Here is a 15638-nt window from a genome sequence, read left to right on the forward strand (position 1 = left end):
CATCAAATAGCATTGAAGTTGAAGATGCCTCGGGAAACAAGGTTTCTAGTGAATGCGATAAATTTATATTTGTGCCATGAACTCCCATCACCCACAGTTAAAATACATCTCGATTTCGGTAGAGTGAATTTTTCAAGTGTCCCTAATGTCAACATCACCGTTCCATTTGACCTCAATAAGTTGGGAATAAATTAAGATGAAAGTTGGAAGGCAACACTCATGAGTGAACACAACATTTTCATATATGAAATTATACCCAAACTCGAGAAGGTTCAATTAGCCAGAATGGACTTCTGGACTCGTTGATGTACTACTACTAATATCATATTCTTTAATTATTAAAATAAAATAAAATCAAGCACTTAAAACAACCATCACAAAAATTAGAGTTTGGATTTGATACTCTGAAGTACTGGTTGAAATGACTTGCGACAAAATTATGCATATAATTTTTGGATGATTTAAGAATTTTACAACAGATGCCTGCGCCCTTAATTTTAAGACATGTAAAAAAATATTGTATGATATGATACGATAACCGAGCATAAAAGTTTAACCTATCTAACAAAATGAAATATTACACTTCAAACAACAGGCTTGAGCATTTGATTCATACCATTCCGTGACATTCCCATTACCCGTAGCTCAGGTCCTCAGTACAGAACATGCCATACGTAAGTCTCAAGCTTGAAGAACATGACAATGAACTATGCGATTTTTAAGTCCATTTCTACTAGTAAGATTGGACAAAAAATTGGTGACCAAAGTTTTCAGATGTCCTTTCCCAGAAATAGTTTCCCATAAATGCTCAGCAGTAGCTGCCTGCCCGTGATCAGATTTCAAAACATCAACCAGAGTGATACTCATGTTATTTCGGATAATGCACAATTTCCCCTTAAGCGGAAGGAGAGCAGCAGCCTCTAAGGCCTTTGAGCTGCCCAGATGCATTTTACTGTCAACATGCTTGGTCCACGTACCCGTGGTTTTATCGTACAATCTAAGTCTGCAGCCATCTTTGCAATCTAAAGCATAGAGATGCCCATCAATTGTGGTGCTAGGACTCCTCCAACCTGTGACCATTCCATCATGGACCGGGTACCAGCTATCAGTTTCAGGTAAGTAAACCTCACTAAGGACTTGCCGGTGAGAACCGAGACCTTTCAAGAACCATTTCCCTTCATAAACAACCCCTATAAAAGGCACCATTGCAGTGCTCATATCAGAAATGAAAGACCATCTATTCTTGTTGGGATCATAAACCTCAGCAGATCTTTGAGAACGGTGAACCCCCTCATTCTCCCCACCAGCTACATACAACCGATTGTTTATGACACAACTGCCAAAGAAATGTCGCCTCCGAAGCATATCGGGGGCACGATGCCATTTGTTAGTCCTAGCGCTGAAAAAGACAACTCTTCTCATGCAACCTTTCACTGGATCTTTCCCGCCAAACAAATAAAGGTGACAACCACTAAGTATAGCACATCCAAAATCGAGGGCTTCAGAATATTCTTTGGGCACAGGAGGGAGAGGCTGCCATAGCTGATATATTGGGTCAAAGGCGAGCCATGATATCTTTCCATCTTTGTCTCTTTTCAATACATAAATCCATTCCTCCGAAATTCCAAGATTTTTCCGAAGCGAGTAAAAGAAATTTCCAGCCAGAAGGCGATACCATCTTTTGCAGACTAGACGAAGCTTGCAATGCTCAATTCTCGGGACACGGATTAAGCAAGCAATAGCAAGATCATCTGGAAGACCAGGCAGTAGTGGGGATTGACTCCTATTCTGGTCACGTGGTGGCCTCTGTCTGGAGGGGTGAATGGAAGGTTTAATGTCAGGCCGAAGACAGCGATTTGTTCCCGGCACATACTTTTTAGCCCCGACAACTGTTTTGAGACCTGCATCTACTCTACAAAGGCAAGCTGTTGTATCTACCTGCAACAAACATTATTATTTATGGGTTAAACGTCACAAAAACAATCCAAGGTGATTTAGGTCAAAGCCAGGGCTTTGAAAATTATTACCAAATCATTCTTTAATTATTTCTAGTAGAACGAGACCGTAATTTTATTAAATTTTAACTCCTAGAAGCTAATCACGAATACTGGTCTACAACACTCTTTTCAATTTAAGATTTCATGTCATACTCAACAACTTATGCTTTGTTCCCTTTTCATTTCAGCGGCTCATTTCAGCCAAATATCAGATTATTTTGAATAGAAACAAAATTTATTGATGAATAAAGCGAAGTACGATTGAAGGATAAGACATCCTTCAACACGATCTTCCGATAATGTTAGGACTACCCAACTTACTCCCTGAAAACCACAAACAAATTGCACAACTATTGACCTACACTAATAAAGGCTGTCACCTGATTAACAAGAACTAGATGGAGTTTGTCAAGACCTCTGCACGACAGTGTCCAAATAGCAACCTGGCCCATGGTTAAGTTCACTCTCATGCATTTCGTAAAAAATCAACACATACCTTTCTTTCCACAACTCCAAATTACTTGCTAGTATCACTGATCACCATGAGTTTTTGCATTTTCCCTACTTCAGATCATATATTTGGTCTTCCATAATAGTGTTACTCTTCAGATGTGGGATGATTTAAAAATAATGATGATTGATCTAATTCAGACTATCATAAAAAGTTCTTAAAAATTCCATAGGCCCACACCTCTGGCTTATGCACCACAATTCCTCCCCAAGGAAAAGGTAAAAGGTAAAAAAAACTTGTTCCCCCTTTCCACAGTAGGGATAATTCTATGCATTTAAGTCAAGAAAAGACTTTAAATTAGACATAAAAGCCAACGAAATAGGGCGAGTAGGAAGGCCATAAGTGTAGAAGGATGTCAACAAATGAGATTTGGTTGCTTTTGTTTGTGGACATGGCAGGACTAGAAACTGAAGAAGTCACGTCACAAATTTGGGAAAGTACAAATCTAGCATTCCTACATGATACTCGTTACTGTGCTTCCCTTAGCTGTTGTCCTAGTACAAATGTAAAATAATTCTTAGAGCTAAAAAAGTAACATTGTATAACATTTATAAGCTCAAAATCTTTATTGTTCTTCTTAAGAAATAATCAAATACAGTTTTCAATAGTTAATTTATGAATAAGTTAGTATCCACAAGAGCTAAACAGCTAATAAAAGTATAACAGAAAGGTCCCCGGCCCTAGGGGAAATCACAATTTTCAGCCACATCATCGGAGAAGGGGGTTATGGGAAATCAAACGAGTAATTCTGCAGCAAATATGGAACGTCATCAACATGAAGATTTTGGGCAGAGAAGTGTGGAATCACATGGTTTTATTATTCCGAAGGCTCATATCAGTAATCCAAGGAGTTTCAAAGATAAACCGACAAATACAAAGGCGGGCAAAGTGTTTAAAATCTTAACAAAAATTGTTCCAAAGATTGCTGAAGACTTCAGAAAATCACCAGTCCAATCGATGACTATCGATAATGATATGGAAATGCAAAATGGGGAGTGCAAAGGAAACAGCAATCAATTTTTGCCTCCGTATGGGAATGTGTACTGCAGGAAAAAATTAAGAAGAAATGATCCGCTTGATGTGGGGCACTGGAGATGAAGGGAAGTTTGAGTCAGAATTCGGATTAGGTGTTTATAGTGAGCATGAGGGGCTGTACGATTCCGACGAAGGAGAAACAATGAAGTTTGTTGACTCAGGAGATGACTTGCTGGACAATGAACTAGACTCGGAAGATGATGCTAGCCAAGGAATGATGCAGTCAGATGAATCAACGACATGTGCAGAGCAGAATGTTTCACTGAAGGATTTGTTCTTAACACCAAAGAGGCTGGAGGATTACGCTGCGCCTAAGCCACCTGACAATGGTAATTCTGATGTGGGACAGGTACTAACTAACTTCACTCCTTCTTTCTTTAATCAATCCCCCAAGATCCAATCTGTTTTACAATCGCCTTTAGTCTTGGGGTTGTCTAGTGGTCCTTTAGGAGTTCAGGGGAAGAGTTTAGATGAATTGCCGGGCAAAGAACAAGAACTGATCAGTGGGCGTACATTGGAGAGGGTTGGGTGTGTCACCAAGGATGTGCAGGATGAATTGGAGGGTGGTGATCGTGGGGATCGGGGGCATGTATCATCCGGACCGTTGCAGAGGGAATTGAAGAGATTGAGTTGTGGAATTACCTACGCCAAAGGTTCGTCCTCGAGGGGTAAAGAGGTTGTTTTATGAAAATTCTCACTTGGAATATTAGGGGAGGAGGGGATTTGAAGAAAAGGGAACTGGTTCGAAGGATAATACGAAAAGCAAGTCCGGACATTGTGGTGATTCAGGAAACAAAGATAGAACTAATTGATAGGTGTTTCGTGGCTAGTGTGTGGAAGTATAGGTTTGTTGACTGGGTCTTTTTCCTTCGGAAGGCCGTGCGGGAGGTATATTAGTGATGTGGGATCCGATGGTCGTGGTGGTTAGTGATAACTTGGTAGGGGAATTCTCGGTTTCTATTCGGATTTTGATCAATGATACAATCAGTTGGTGGTTCTCGGCGATCTACGGTCCAGTGAAGCCAAGAGAGAGGGAGAGATTTTGGGACGAATTGGCTGGTTTGAGTGCTATTTGTGAGGACAATTGGTGCTTGGGAGGTGATTTCAATGTAGTAAGGAACACGGGAGAAAAAATGAACAGTCTCTCCTCTACCACGAGTATGCGTTGTTTTGACAACTTGATAGGTGAATTGGGTTTGCATGAACCACCACTTCTGAATGCAAAATACACTTGGTCTAATTTCAGAGTTTCACCGATCTGTTGCCGGTTAGACAGATTTCTCATCACCAATGGTTGGAGGGATTTATTCCCTAATTTCAGACAGACGGTGCTTCCAAGGATTACCTCGGATCATTGCCCAGTGATATTTGATACCACTAAGTCGAAATGGGGGCCATCTCCTTTCAGATTCGAGAACGTTTGGCTGTCACATCACAAATTCAAAGACCTAATGCAGATTTGGTGGCACGATGGGGTTTATCAAGGGTAGGAAGGATACAAATTCATGACTAAGCTGAAAAAGTTGAAAGGTGATTTGTCAAGATGGAATAAAGAGGTTTTCGGTAATGTGGATGTCAGTATCAGAGAGTTGACTGCTAGGACCAAATTTTTGGATAGGCTAGAAGGCAGTGGTAGATGGTCTGAAAATTTTCAGCGGGAAAGAAGAGATCTACGTTGTGAGCTTGAAAAAGTGACTTTTAAAAAGTTCCAAATGGAAAGTCAAAAAGCTAAATTGAGATGGTTGAGGGAAGGCGACCAAAATTCAAAATTTTTCCATTCGGTGTTAACTAACAGAAGGAATAAGTCGATTATAGATAAGGTGGAGTTGGATGATGGGTCCGTAATTGTGGATGAGACTCAGATTGAGGAAAATATTGTCAAATACTTTACTCATCTTTATAGAAGATCAGAGGGGGATGGGGGTGTTTTGGATGGATTGGAATGGTGCCCTTTGGATAGGTCTGATGCACTGGAGTTGGAGATCCCTTTCTCGGAGATTGAAATCAAAAGGGCCGTGTTTGACAGTGATGGGAACAAAGCTCCTGGTCCGGACGGATTCACCTTAGCGTTCTTTCAAAAGAATTGGGAATTATTGAAGGGGGATCTGTTGAAAGTCTTTGATGAGTTTTTTGAGGGAGGCGTGGTAAATGGCATTACGAATGAAACTTATATTTGTCTTATACCGAAGAAGCAAGATGCGATTAGGGTCAAAGATTTTCGGCCAATAAGCTTGATAACCAGTTTAGATTAAAGAAAGTCTTGAGGAGTACGATCGCCGAGAACCAATCTGCATTTATAAAAGGGAGACAAATTTTGGATTGCTGCCTCGTCGCCAATGAGGTGGTGGAGGAGCACCGCAAAAGAAAAATGAAGGGATGGGTATTGAAGGTAGATTTGGAAAAGGCCGTATGATAACGTCGATTGGCAATTTCTAGACTTCGTGCTACAAAAGAAGGGATTCAGAGATAGATGGAGGTGTGTGTCTAATGTCTCGTTCTCAATTTTTATTAATGGTAAGCCGAGGGGGAAGTTCAAAGGCGAAAGAGGAATTCGCCAAGGGGATCCACTATCACCTTTTCTCTTTAACCTGGTTGTGGATGTCTTGGGGAGGATGGTAGACAAGGCTAAGACTTCGGACGAGGTGAGAGGTCTTGTGGTGGGAAAAGGTAAAATTGAGATATCACATATTCAATTCGCGGATGACACGTTGTTTATGGTTCAAACAAAGACGCAAGTGATTCCACTTGTGGAATTAATCAAGTCATTTGGGAAACAATCTGGATTGAAGATAAACTTTCAAAAAAGTGTCATTTTGGGGATTAATTTTGATAAAGAGGAAGTGGTTGATTTGGCGCAAGTTATTGGCTGCAAACACGATGACTGGCCGATCAAGTATCTAGGGGTACCTCTGGGAGGTAGGCCTACGACTTTCGAGTTTTGGGAACCAGTCTTATCCAAGATGTCGAAAAAATTATCGACTTGGAAGAAAGCGTTTTTGTCAAAAGGGGGCCGCCTTACACTCATAAAATCAGTTCTTTGCGCTATGCCCTCCTATTACATGTCTTTGTTTAAGGTCCCAAGCAAGGTGGCAAAAATTATGGAAAAAACGATGCGTGACTTCCTTTGGGATGGCTTGGATGGGGATAAACATTGTTTTTTTTTTTATAAGAAACATATTTTATTAATAATAGAATAATGAAGATTACAAAGTGGACTAGTGGTCCACTCGCATCATGAAAAACACAATATCAATTTTCTCAATGATACACATAATCCCAATTTCTCAGTAAATCTAAGACTGAGACGTTCTTAAAATCATGATGATTGCCAATCCACAACGCAATATTGATCTTTATTTTGTCTCAGCAGCTATCCGCAGTTTCTTCGATGTCTTCAAAAATTCTTCTGTTTCTTTCAAGCCATGTTGTCCAACATATGCAATGAACAACCACGTGCCAAAAAATTCTGCCCCTTGATCCAGTTTGCTGTCCCAAATCCGTACATAATAAATCATTTGTTGACTTCGGCATCACCCACACCAATCGAAGTTCTTGCAAAGCTCTAGACCACAGTGAGAATGTGAATGGACAGTGAATGAGCATATGATCCTGAGTCTCTGTATCATTTCTACAAAGGACACACCAATTTGGGCACAATGCAATTGTTGGCCATCTTTTTTGAATCATCTCCGAGGTAGGTAGCTTACCCAATGACGCTATCCAAGAAAATATTTGTATCTTTTTTGGGACTGGAATTTTCCAAATAACACTGCAGACAGTAGAAACTGTAAAGCGATTAAGTGGAAAGAAAGACTCGTAGAAGGATCTAATTGAGAAAATACCCGAAGGGTCCCCTTGCCACTGAATAAAATCATCTACCCCTTCTACCAATCTCACTGAATCTAGAACCCCTAATAACTCAGACAGCTGAGCAATCTCCTCGTCCCTGACATCCCTTCTAAAATGAAAATCCCACGAAAGATTAAGCGTGACATTATCAAAGCGAGCAAAATACGAAATAGGTAGATTATGAAGTGATGAAAGCTGAAACAACGCTGGAAATAAGTCTTTAAAAGAGGAATCCCCCCACCATCTATCCTCCCAAAACCAAACCTTATTACCTCCTCTCACCTTAATTACAACCCTCTGTTTAAAAGTCGGGTAAACTCTGGAAATGAACTTCCAAGGGCATCTGAACGTGACATTTAATGCCAAACCTGCATCCCACCTGTTTTCTTGTAACCCATATTTGCTCACTATTATTTTCTTCCACAGTGTCCCATCTTCCACAAAAAATCTCCACCACCACTTTCCCAGCAATGCCTTGTTTCTCAACATTATATTCGCAACACCCATCCCTCCTTTATCTTTCGGTGTACACACCTTATCCCCGCAACCAAGTGGCAATGAGCGTCACCATCCACTCCGTCCCACAGAAAGTTTCTAGAAATCTTCTCCATTGACTCCGCTATACCTCTCGGTACCTTAAATAAAGACATATAATATATCGGAATAGAATTCAAAACCGATAAAATCAATGTTAGCCTACCGTCTCTAGACAAAAATGATTTCTTCCAATTTGCTAACTTTTTCGATACCTTAGCCACAACGGGAGCCCAAAACGAAGTTTGCAACGGATTACCACCCAGAGGCATTCCCAAATACTTGATGGGCCAATTCTCCCTACAACATCCCACTTGTTGTGCCAATAATTCAACCTCTTCCTGATCACGGTGTATACCCAACAGAGCACTTTTTTCCCAATTGATTTTTAAGCCTGACATGTCACAGAACGTTCGCACCACTTTGACCAGGAATCTAATATGATCTTCAGTTTTCAGATAGAAGAGTGTATCATCGGCAAACTGAATGTGTGATATCTCTATCCTGTCTCTTCCAACTTCAATCCCCCTAATAAGATTTGTTTCCTTCGCCTTATCAATTAATCTTTCCAACACATCTACCACCAAATTGAACAAAAACGGTGATAATGGATCACCTTGTCTTAGTCCTTTGAAAGCTCTGAACTTACCTCTCGGTCTCCCATTGATCAAGATAGAGAATGAGACATTTGACACACAACCTTTCATCCAAGACCTCCATCTTCTACAAAACCCCTTTTTCATCAGAACAAAATCCATGAAATCCCAATCCACATTATCATATGCTTTTTCGAAATCCACCTTCAAGACCCATCCCCTTTTTTTCTTTATTCTCCCCTCTTCCACCAATTCATTCGCAATAAGTCCGCAGTCTACAATTTGTCTCCCTTCAATGAAAGCATTTTGAGATTCAGATATGGTGTCTGCTATCACAATCTTAAGCCTCGCCGTTAATACCTTTGCTATAATCTTATACACACTCGTTGTCAGGCTTATTGGTCTGAAATCCTTCACATTATTCGATTCCACTTTCTTTCGAATCAAGCAAATATATGTCTCATTAGTCGCTGCATTTATTATTCCTCGTTGAAAGAATTCCTCAAAAACCTTCATCAAATCTTGTTAGACTATATCCCAGCATTCTTGGAAAAAAGCCAACGTAAAGCCGTCGGCCCCCGGGCTTTTACATCCATCGCACTGGAAAACAGCGTGCTTAATCTCATATTCAGTAAATGGTTTTTCTAATTCTCTGCTCAACTCATCATCGATTGGACACCATTCCACCCCTTCAATACCCCAACTCCTCGCATTTGACAAGCTGTACAAATCCCTATAATACTGTAGAATAATAGAAACGATTTCATTCTCATCCCTCGTAATTGATCCATCAATTCTTTCCAATCTGTCGATGATAGCTTTGTTGTTACGTTGAGTTAAAATTGAATGAAAAAATTTTGTGTTTTGATCCCCTTCTGTAATCCATTTGATTTTGCTTTTCTGATTATTAATCCGATTCTTTCGACATACCAAACTTTCCAGCAGCAATTTTGTTTCTTTCCTTTCATTCAAAACCTCTTGCGATCCCCGACCATCACTCTCTAACTTATCCAATCTGCTGATTTTATTAATTAATTCCGCTATTTTCATTTCGACCTTCCCGAACACATCCTCATTCCATCTTTTGATTTCACCCTTAAAAGCTTTTAGTTTCATCATAAATCTATAACCCTCTCATCCTTGAAAACCCACATTGTTCCACGCCGTTTGCGTCAAATATTTGAAACTTGAATGCCTCAGCCACACATTCTCGAATCTGAATGGAGTCGGACCCCACTTAGTTTTAACCAAATCAAAGACCACTGGATAATGATCCGATGTAATACGTGGCAAGAGTGATTGCCTATAAGAAGGATAAATTTCAGACCACCCCACCGTGAACAAGAATCTGTCCAATCTCCCTAAAATTCGACCACGTGAACTTTCGATTGAGTAAGAGTGGATCGAGCAACTCCAATTCTTAAATCAATGAATCAAAGCAGATCATGCTTGTTGTATGTGATGGACTATTAATTTTCTCTGTAATTGATCTGACCACATTGAAATCTCCTCCCAAGCACCATCTATCTCCACATAAAACCCGCAATCCAGCCAGCTCATCCCAGAAATAAGATCTTAATCTAGGTTGACATGGACCGTATACCGCTGTAAACCACCAGTCGATGATATTATCCTTTTGAATATGAATTGAAACGAGAATTCCCCAATCAAATTGTCCTTAACCGAAATGATCCTTGGATCCCACATAATCAGAATTCCCCCTGACCGGCCAATAGCGGGTAAAATGAGCCACTCCACAAACCTCGATTTCCATAAACTTGCAATAAATCTTCGATCCACCACCTGTCTTTTTAACTCCTGTAATACTATTAAATCTGGTTTTTCTTTTACAAGAACAGCACGTATCAATCCCCGACGTGTGGCCGAACAACTCCCCCTAATATTCCATGAAACAATTCTCATCAATTCACTGCATCTGCCCTTGAACTCACTCTGAACATGGAAAATCACTCTCCAGCATCCTTCCTTTCCTTCGCTGATTTTCAGGAATTCTATCTTCTCTACACCCATAGCTGTCAAACAATCATTTTCAGCTACACTCATTAAGTTCTGTGTCTCAAATCCCGCTGTTGTCAATCCTTCAACCTTGTCATATTGTTGCCCTGGAATTAATTCCAGAGATACCCAACTTTTCTACAGAAGGTGTATTTCCCATCCCGCCTAATTTCTCGACCCCTCCCACCAGCCCCCCTAACGTACCTGAAGAAGAATGAGAATGGATAGAGGATTGATTAGGATAAGAATTATTGGGTAGATTGCCAACCTTACTCGGAGACTCTTCGAAAAAGACCCCCAAATCATCAAAATCCGTGGATTGCAATGTCGAATGATCAGAAATAAGGCTTTCTTCTGCACTGGAATCGCCACCTACCTCTGATAATGTTGGATTTAACTTTTTCTCCCAGTTACCTTCATCCCCATCTGTAATGTCAATGTCATCTTCGATGAATGGAATCTTTGAATCTTCACCCAGTGGCCCATAAGAAATTACCTTTTGTGCATTGAATTTTTTCCTACTGTAGACATGCTCAAACTCTCTTTGTTTGGGAGTAATCTTTAGAGATTCAATCGTCCCTGTCTGAAATTCATTCACAGCTTTTGGCTTGATCTTCTTCAGAATCTTGATTTGCTTCCCTCGATACCATGGTTCAGAGATACAATTTCGACCTTCAGAATTGTGTAACATTCCCGTAGATTGAAATTCTTTGGCATTTTTATTGCTGTCCATCTTCGGAGTTTCAACCTTCTGATCTTGAACAACACTCGCTTCTGTTCCTTTGGATCCTTTCAAGCTGCCCCATCCTGGTAATACTCTAGCTCCATTAACCACCACTTGAGCATAAGATCTTTTTTCAAAAATATCATACGCTGCTAAATCGACCGAATCCACTATAATTCGAATAACCATAAGACCTCTTTGAGTTTGAATCCTTAAATTTCTGTTGATGAACCCTCCTTCAATACCCACTACTTTGATTTTTGCTGCTGATAAATCTTTGAGTAGAATGGTATCATGACTAATGTTCAGTAAACCACCACACTGATCACCAATTTCCTTGAAAAGATGCGTGGACCATAGATCCCAAGGTAAGCCCATTAGTCGCAACCAGCTGTTGCAGCACTCGAAAGTTTCTTCTTCGATATTGATATGTTGATTCCATTTTTCAAATGACAAGGTAACTTTATTTTCCAGAAAACATTTTTTCAATCTCAAATAGAAGGCTGCATCATCCTCATTATGTGGCCACCAAACTGCTTTGTTAGCTTGGAACGTAAACAATTCGATCTTCCTCTGAACGGCCCTCCCAAGGGTAGTACGAACCAAATCCCAAGATATGTTAACACATTCCCTTGTAATGATGAGAGATTTACTCCAATCCTTAGCCAAACATGCCGGTAATTGTTCAAGAGTGGCAACCTCTGGAATCCCTTTGTTATTGTGATTCGAACTAACCTTGTGACGCTTTTGAACTTGTTCTATATGCTCTCTTCCGACTCTAATGCGCGGTACATTATTCTTTCGTACTGACATGAGCTTGGACATATTATGTGCCATCCATTTCCAGCCCGAATAAAATCTTCCGCTTGGAATGATGATACGCTGCGTCTTCCCCCTCCAAACAAACTTAGATAATTCTAGATAGCTTCCTCGTCCATTCACCACTTTCTGCACAGATATGACTGCTTCTCTACCTCTGAATCTATTAAACTGCGAACATGAATGTGGTTTGTTGATGTATTCCCGCAATCTTGCCAGAATCCAATGTAACTATCGAAGTCCAATTCCAGCACATAGCTTGCATTTCTGGTTCTTTCGATCACGAGCACTGTATTTCCCCTTCTACCCTTACTCAATAAGAACAACTTTTGTTCGATTTTAATCTCACAGCTTGTTATGAGTTGATCCCTGGTCAACGCTCGATTCATCTCTATTAACGCTATTCTAATGACCTTGCTCAGAATAGATTAAGGAAGAAAAGGGAGGAGAATGGCTACTGAAATTCGAAAAGATGATAAAATGACCGGAAATGATAACGGTGAGAGGTTCGAAAATAAGATAGGAAACAGTAAGAGGAAAGGAAATTTAGGTTTATGGAAGTATTTGGTGGCCGGAAATTAGTCGTAGAAGGCAATCGTAAGTCAAGGTTGAGAAGGGGTGGCCAAAGATGGTGGACGGTGGTCGGATCTGAGCTCTTAAAGGTTGCGATAGGTTGAGGGAGAGTCGCCGACGGTCGGCGACCGTCGCCGAAAGATGGTGAACGAAACGGCCAGCAGGGATCAGAGATTTAATGAGATGATGGAACAGTAAGGAATCTCGGTTGACCGAAGGAGAAATTGGGGGGAGAGCATTTTCAAAAAATTCTCTCACTATAGTTTGTGCTACCTAAAGCAGTGGGATAAACATTGTCATCTTGTGGGTTGGGAACATGTTTGCAAACCGAGGGACCGAGGAGGTTTGGGCTTGGGGAATATCGTTTTGAGGAATAGAGCGTTGCTAGGAAAATGGTGGTGGAGAGGAACAAAGGAAAAGGAGACTTTGTGGATAAAGGTGATAAAAAGCATTTATGGACTTCAAGACAATGGGTGGGATTTGGGTTTGGCCACGAATGTTACTTTCAGAAGCCCTTGGAAATTCATTTCTCGTACTTTCCCGGCAATGCATCTAATGTGGGGTTCGGTTTTGAGAGGGGGCAACCACATTCGGTTTTGGGAGGACGTGTGGGGGGAGTGGGTATCTCGCTCAAAGACCGTTTCCCTTCTTTGTATAGAATATGTACTGTGTCAAACAAACCTATCTTGAGCTTCTTAGAGGTTGTCAGTGCTGAGGGCGGTCAAACTTATCGGTGGGATGTGTGTTTTAGGAGAAATTTAAATGACTTAGAGTTGGAAGAGTTTGTTATCCTTGCGGGTGTGTTAGATACGGTCAGGGTTCAGTTAGGCGTGGAGGATTACAGGGTTTGGTTGGGGGAGTCTTCGTGTTTGTTTTCGGTCAAATCTTTTTACGATTCCTTCTTCCCTATCCAAAACATCCCTACTTTTCCTGCTAACGATCATATTTGGAAAGTTCTTGTCCCACAAAAGGTTCAAATGTTCTCGTGGACTGTGGCGTTGGGTAAATTACCTACAGCGGATTCAGTGCAAAGAAGATGGCCAACGTGTGCTTTATGCCCTCATTGGTGCACGTTATGCCAAGGCAATGAAGAGACTCAGGATCATCTACTATTACACTGCTCGTACTCACGCCGTTTGTGGACAATGCTTATGCAAGAGCTCAGATTTCAATGGGTGTTTCCACAGAGGGCTAGAGACATGTTCATCATCGATCGAGGTCTCTCTACGGGGAGCAGAGCTGGCATTCTATGGTATGTTATGATTCATTTCTTATTTTGGAGCATATGGCTGGAGAGAAACAACAGAATCTTTAACGACACACAAGCAGACGCCAGCGTAGTATGGGAGCTCATTAAGTTCAGAGTGGCGACAACAATCACAAGGGTTAAAGAATTTCAGCTTCTTTCGATTTTAGATATTGTTAAGGATTGGAAGTTTGTAATGCTTTGAAAATTGTCTTATCTTTGTTGTTTTTGCGTTTCGCGGATCACTCATCCGCTTCTATTGTATTTCGAACATTCCTAAATTATATATAATTATGTTTCTGATAAAAAAAAACATTTATATTTACATGGATAAATGAAAAAACAGGAAAATTGAACAGTAAAGAGGATGATTTACAATCCTCTACAAGAACTAATTCCAGCCTTAAGCCATGGGGACGTACAAAATACAAATTCGAGCGCCAATCATAGATATGATGTCAATGTCATTTCCCACAAGCAAGCATGTTGATCTCTATCCATATATGTTAAAAGGAGCAAAACACGAACAATTTAGTGTGTGCGTGATCAAAGCAAACAAGAATACGCAACCTCTAAATTCAAAATGCAAAAACATTACAATCACCAAAAAATTCGAAAAGACAGAACATTATGAAAATCAATCAAATTTGGTAACTGCAGAAATTTACTATATGTTTACCAGGGGAGGCTGAATCACCCTATCCATTTGTGGAAACTCATCCCATCTGGAACTGAAAATTATTCCAACTTAATAGCATTTGTATCTTAAAAGCTCAATTGAGTATATAAACTGGCCACTTCAAATTCAAATCCCGCAACGGATATAACCTACGACAAGAATGGCCACCAGAATCGAATCTTTCAAATTTTCAATTTCACAATATCTCAATCTACAAACAGAATCTATCTAATCAAACAACGGGTGGATTCAAAAAAGATTCCTACTTCAGTTCCACCACACAGAGATTCGGTAACCCCCAGAAAACAGATATCAACTGCAATAATAGATTAAAGTGATCCGCTGACAAAACCCATGCGCAAAATCAAAAACCCACATGGCATAACCTCACAAAATGAATTGTAAATTGACCAATGAAGAGAGAAAACGGAAAACACCACAAACTGTGTTATCCTACAAAAGGAAACCCTAAAAGCTCAAAATGCGAGACAGCGGGACAAATGGTGGGAGAAAAAGAAAAGCAGTGAAGTAAGATTAGGACATCAAGACTCTTCAATCCAATCTCTCAAGTGAATTCACTCCCGCGATTTCACTCACACCATTAACATCTTCAGTGGGAAACTGGTCCCATAAAAAACAACCAGCACAGCACCAGAGAGAGTATGCGAGCGTGATCTGGCAACGGCTGCAATTTTATACATTTCGGAGAAAAATTGAGCAGAATGTTAAGGCTTCTTCACCGTTCACATCTGATTGCAAGTTAATATTTTCCTCATTTGTTCAAAATTTTGAAATATCTTATATATAAATTCCTCCAAAAAATATATATTATCATATATAATCTAACACAAAAATTATTGTGCGATGATCTCACGGATTGTTTTTGTGATCAGATTGTTTTTGCGACACAAATATTTTATTTAGGTCACTTATAAAAAATATTATTCTTTGTGCAAAAAAAAATTACTCTTTTATTGTAAATATGGGTAGAGTTGATCCGTCAAACGATTAAAGATCCGTGAGACGGTCTCACAACAGACCAACTCATAATCTAAAATT

The 15638-nt window shown here is 40.1% G+C and overlaps 1 protein-coding gene across 1 annotated transcript; it reads right to left on the minus strand.

The window, feature by feature from the left end:
• Positions 1-410: 410 nt before the first annotated feature.
• On the minus strand, positions 411-15351 carry LOC142528653 (F-box/kelch-repeat protein At1g55270-like). Its single transcript, XM_075633744.1, has 2 exons — positions 14580-15351; positions 411-1938 (listed from the first exon to the last, which is right to left on the minus strand). Exons 1-2 carry the CDS (start codon positions 14604-14606, stop codon positions 682-684), a joined length of 1284 nt encoding a protein of 427 aa, XP_075489859.1. The 5' UTR covers positions 14607-15351; the 3' UTR covers positions 411-681.
• Between the last annotated feature and the right edge of the window lie 287 nt (positions 15352-15638).

This window comes from Primulina tabacum, chromosome 2 (assembly GCF_025594145.1).
Source record: "Primulina tabacum isolate GXHZ01 chromosome 2, ASM2559414v2, whole genome shotgun sequence".
Lineage (NCBI taxonomy): Eukaryota > Viridiplantae > Streptophyta > Magnoliopsida > Lamiales > Gesneriaceae > Primulina > Primulina tabacum.

Bases quoted from the DNA above. Each gene is read 5' to 3' on its own strand.
- LOC142528653 (XM_075633744.1), bottom strand. From the start codon at position 14,606: ATGGATAGGGTGATTCAGCCTCCCCTG. The intron at 1,939-14,579 runs GTAAACATATAG...TGTTTGTTGCAG, and splicing joins GGGTGATTCAGCCTCCCCTG to GTAGATACAACAGCTTGCCT.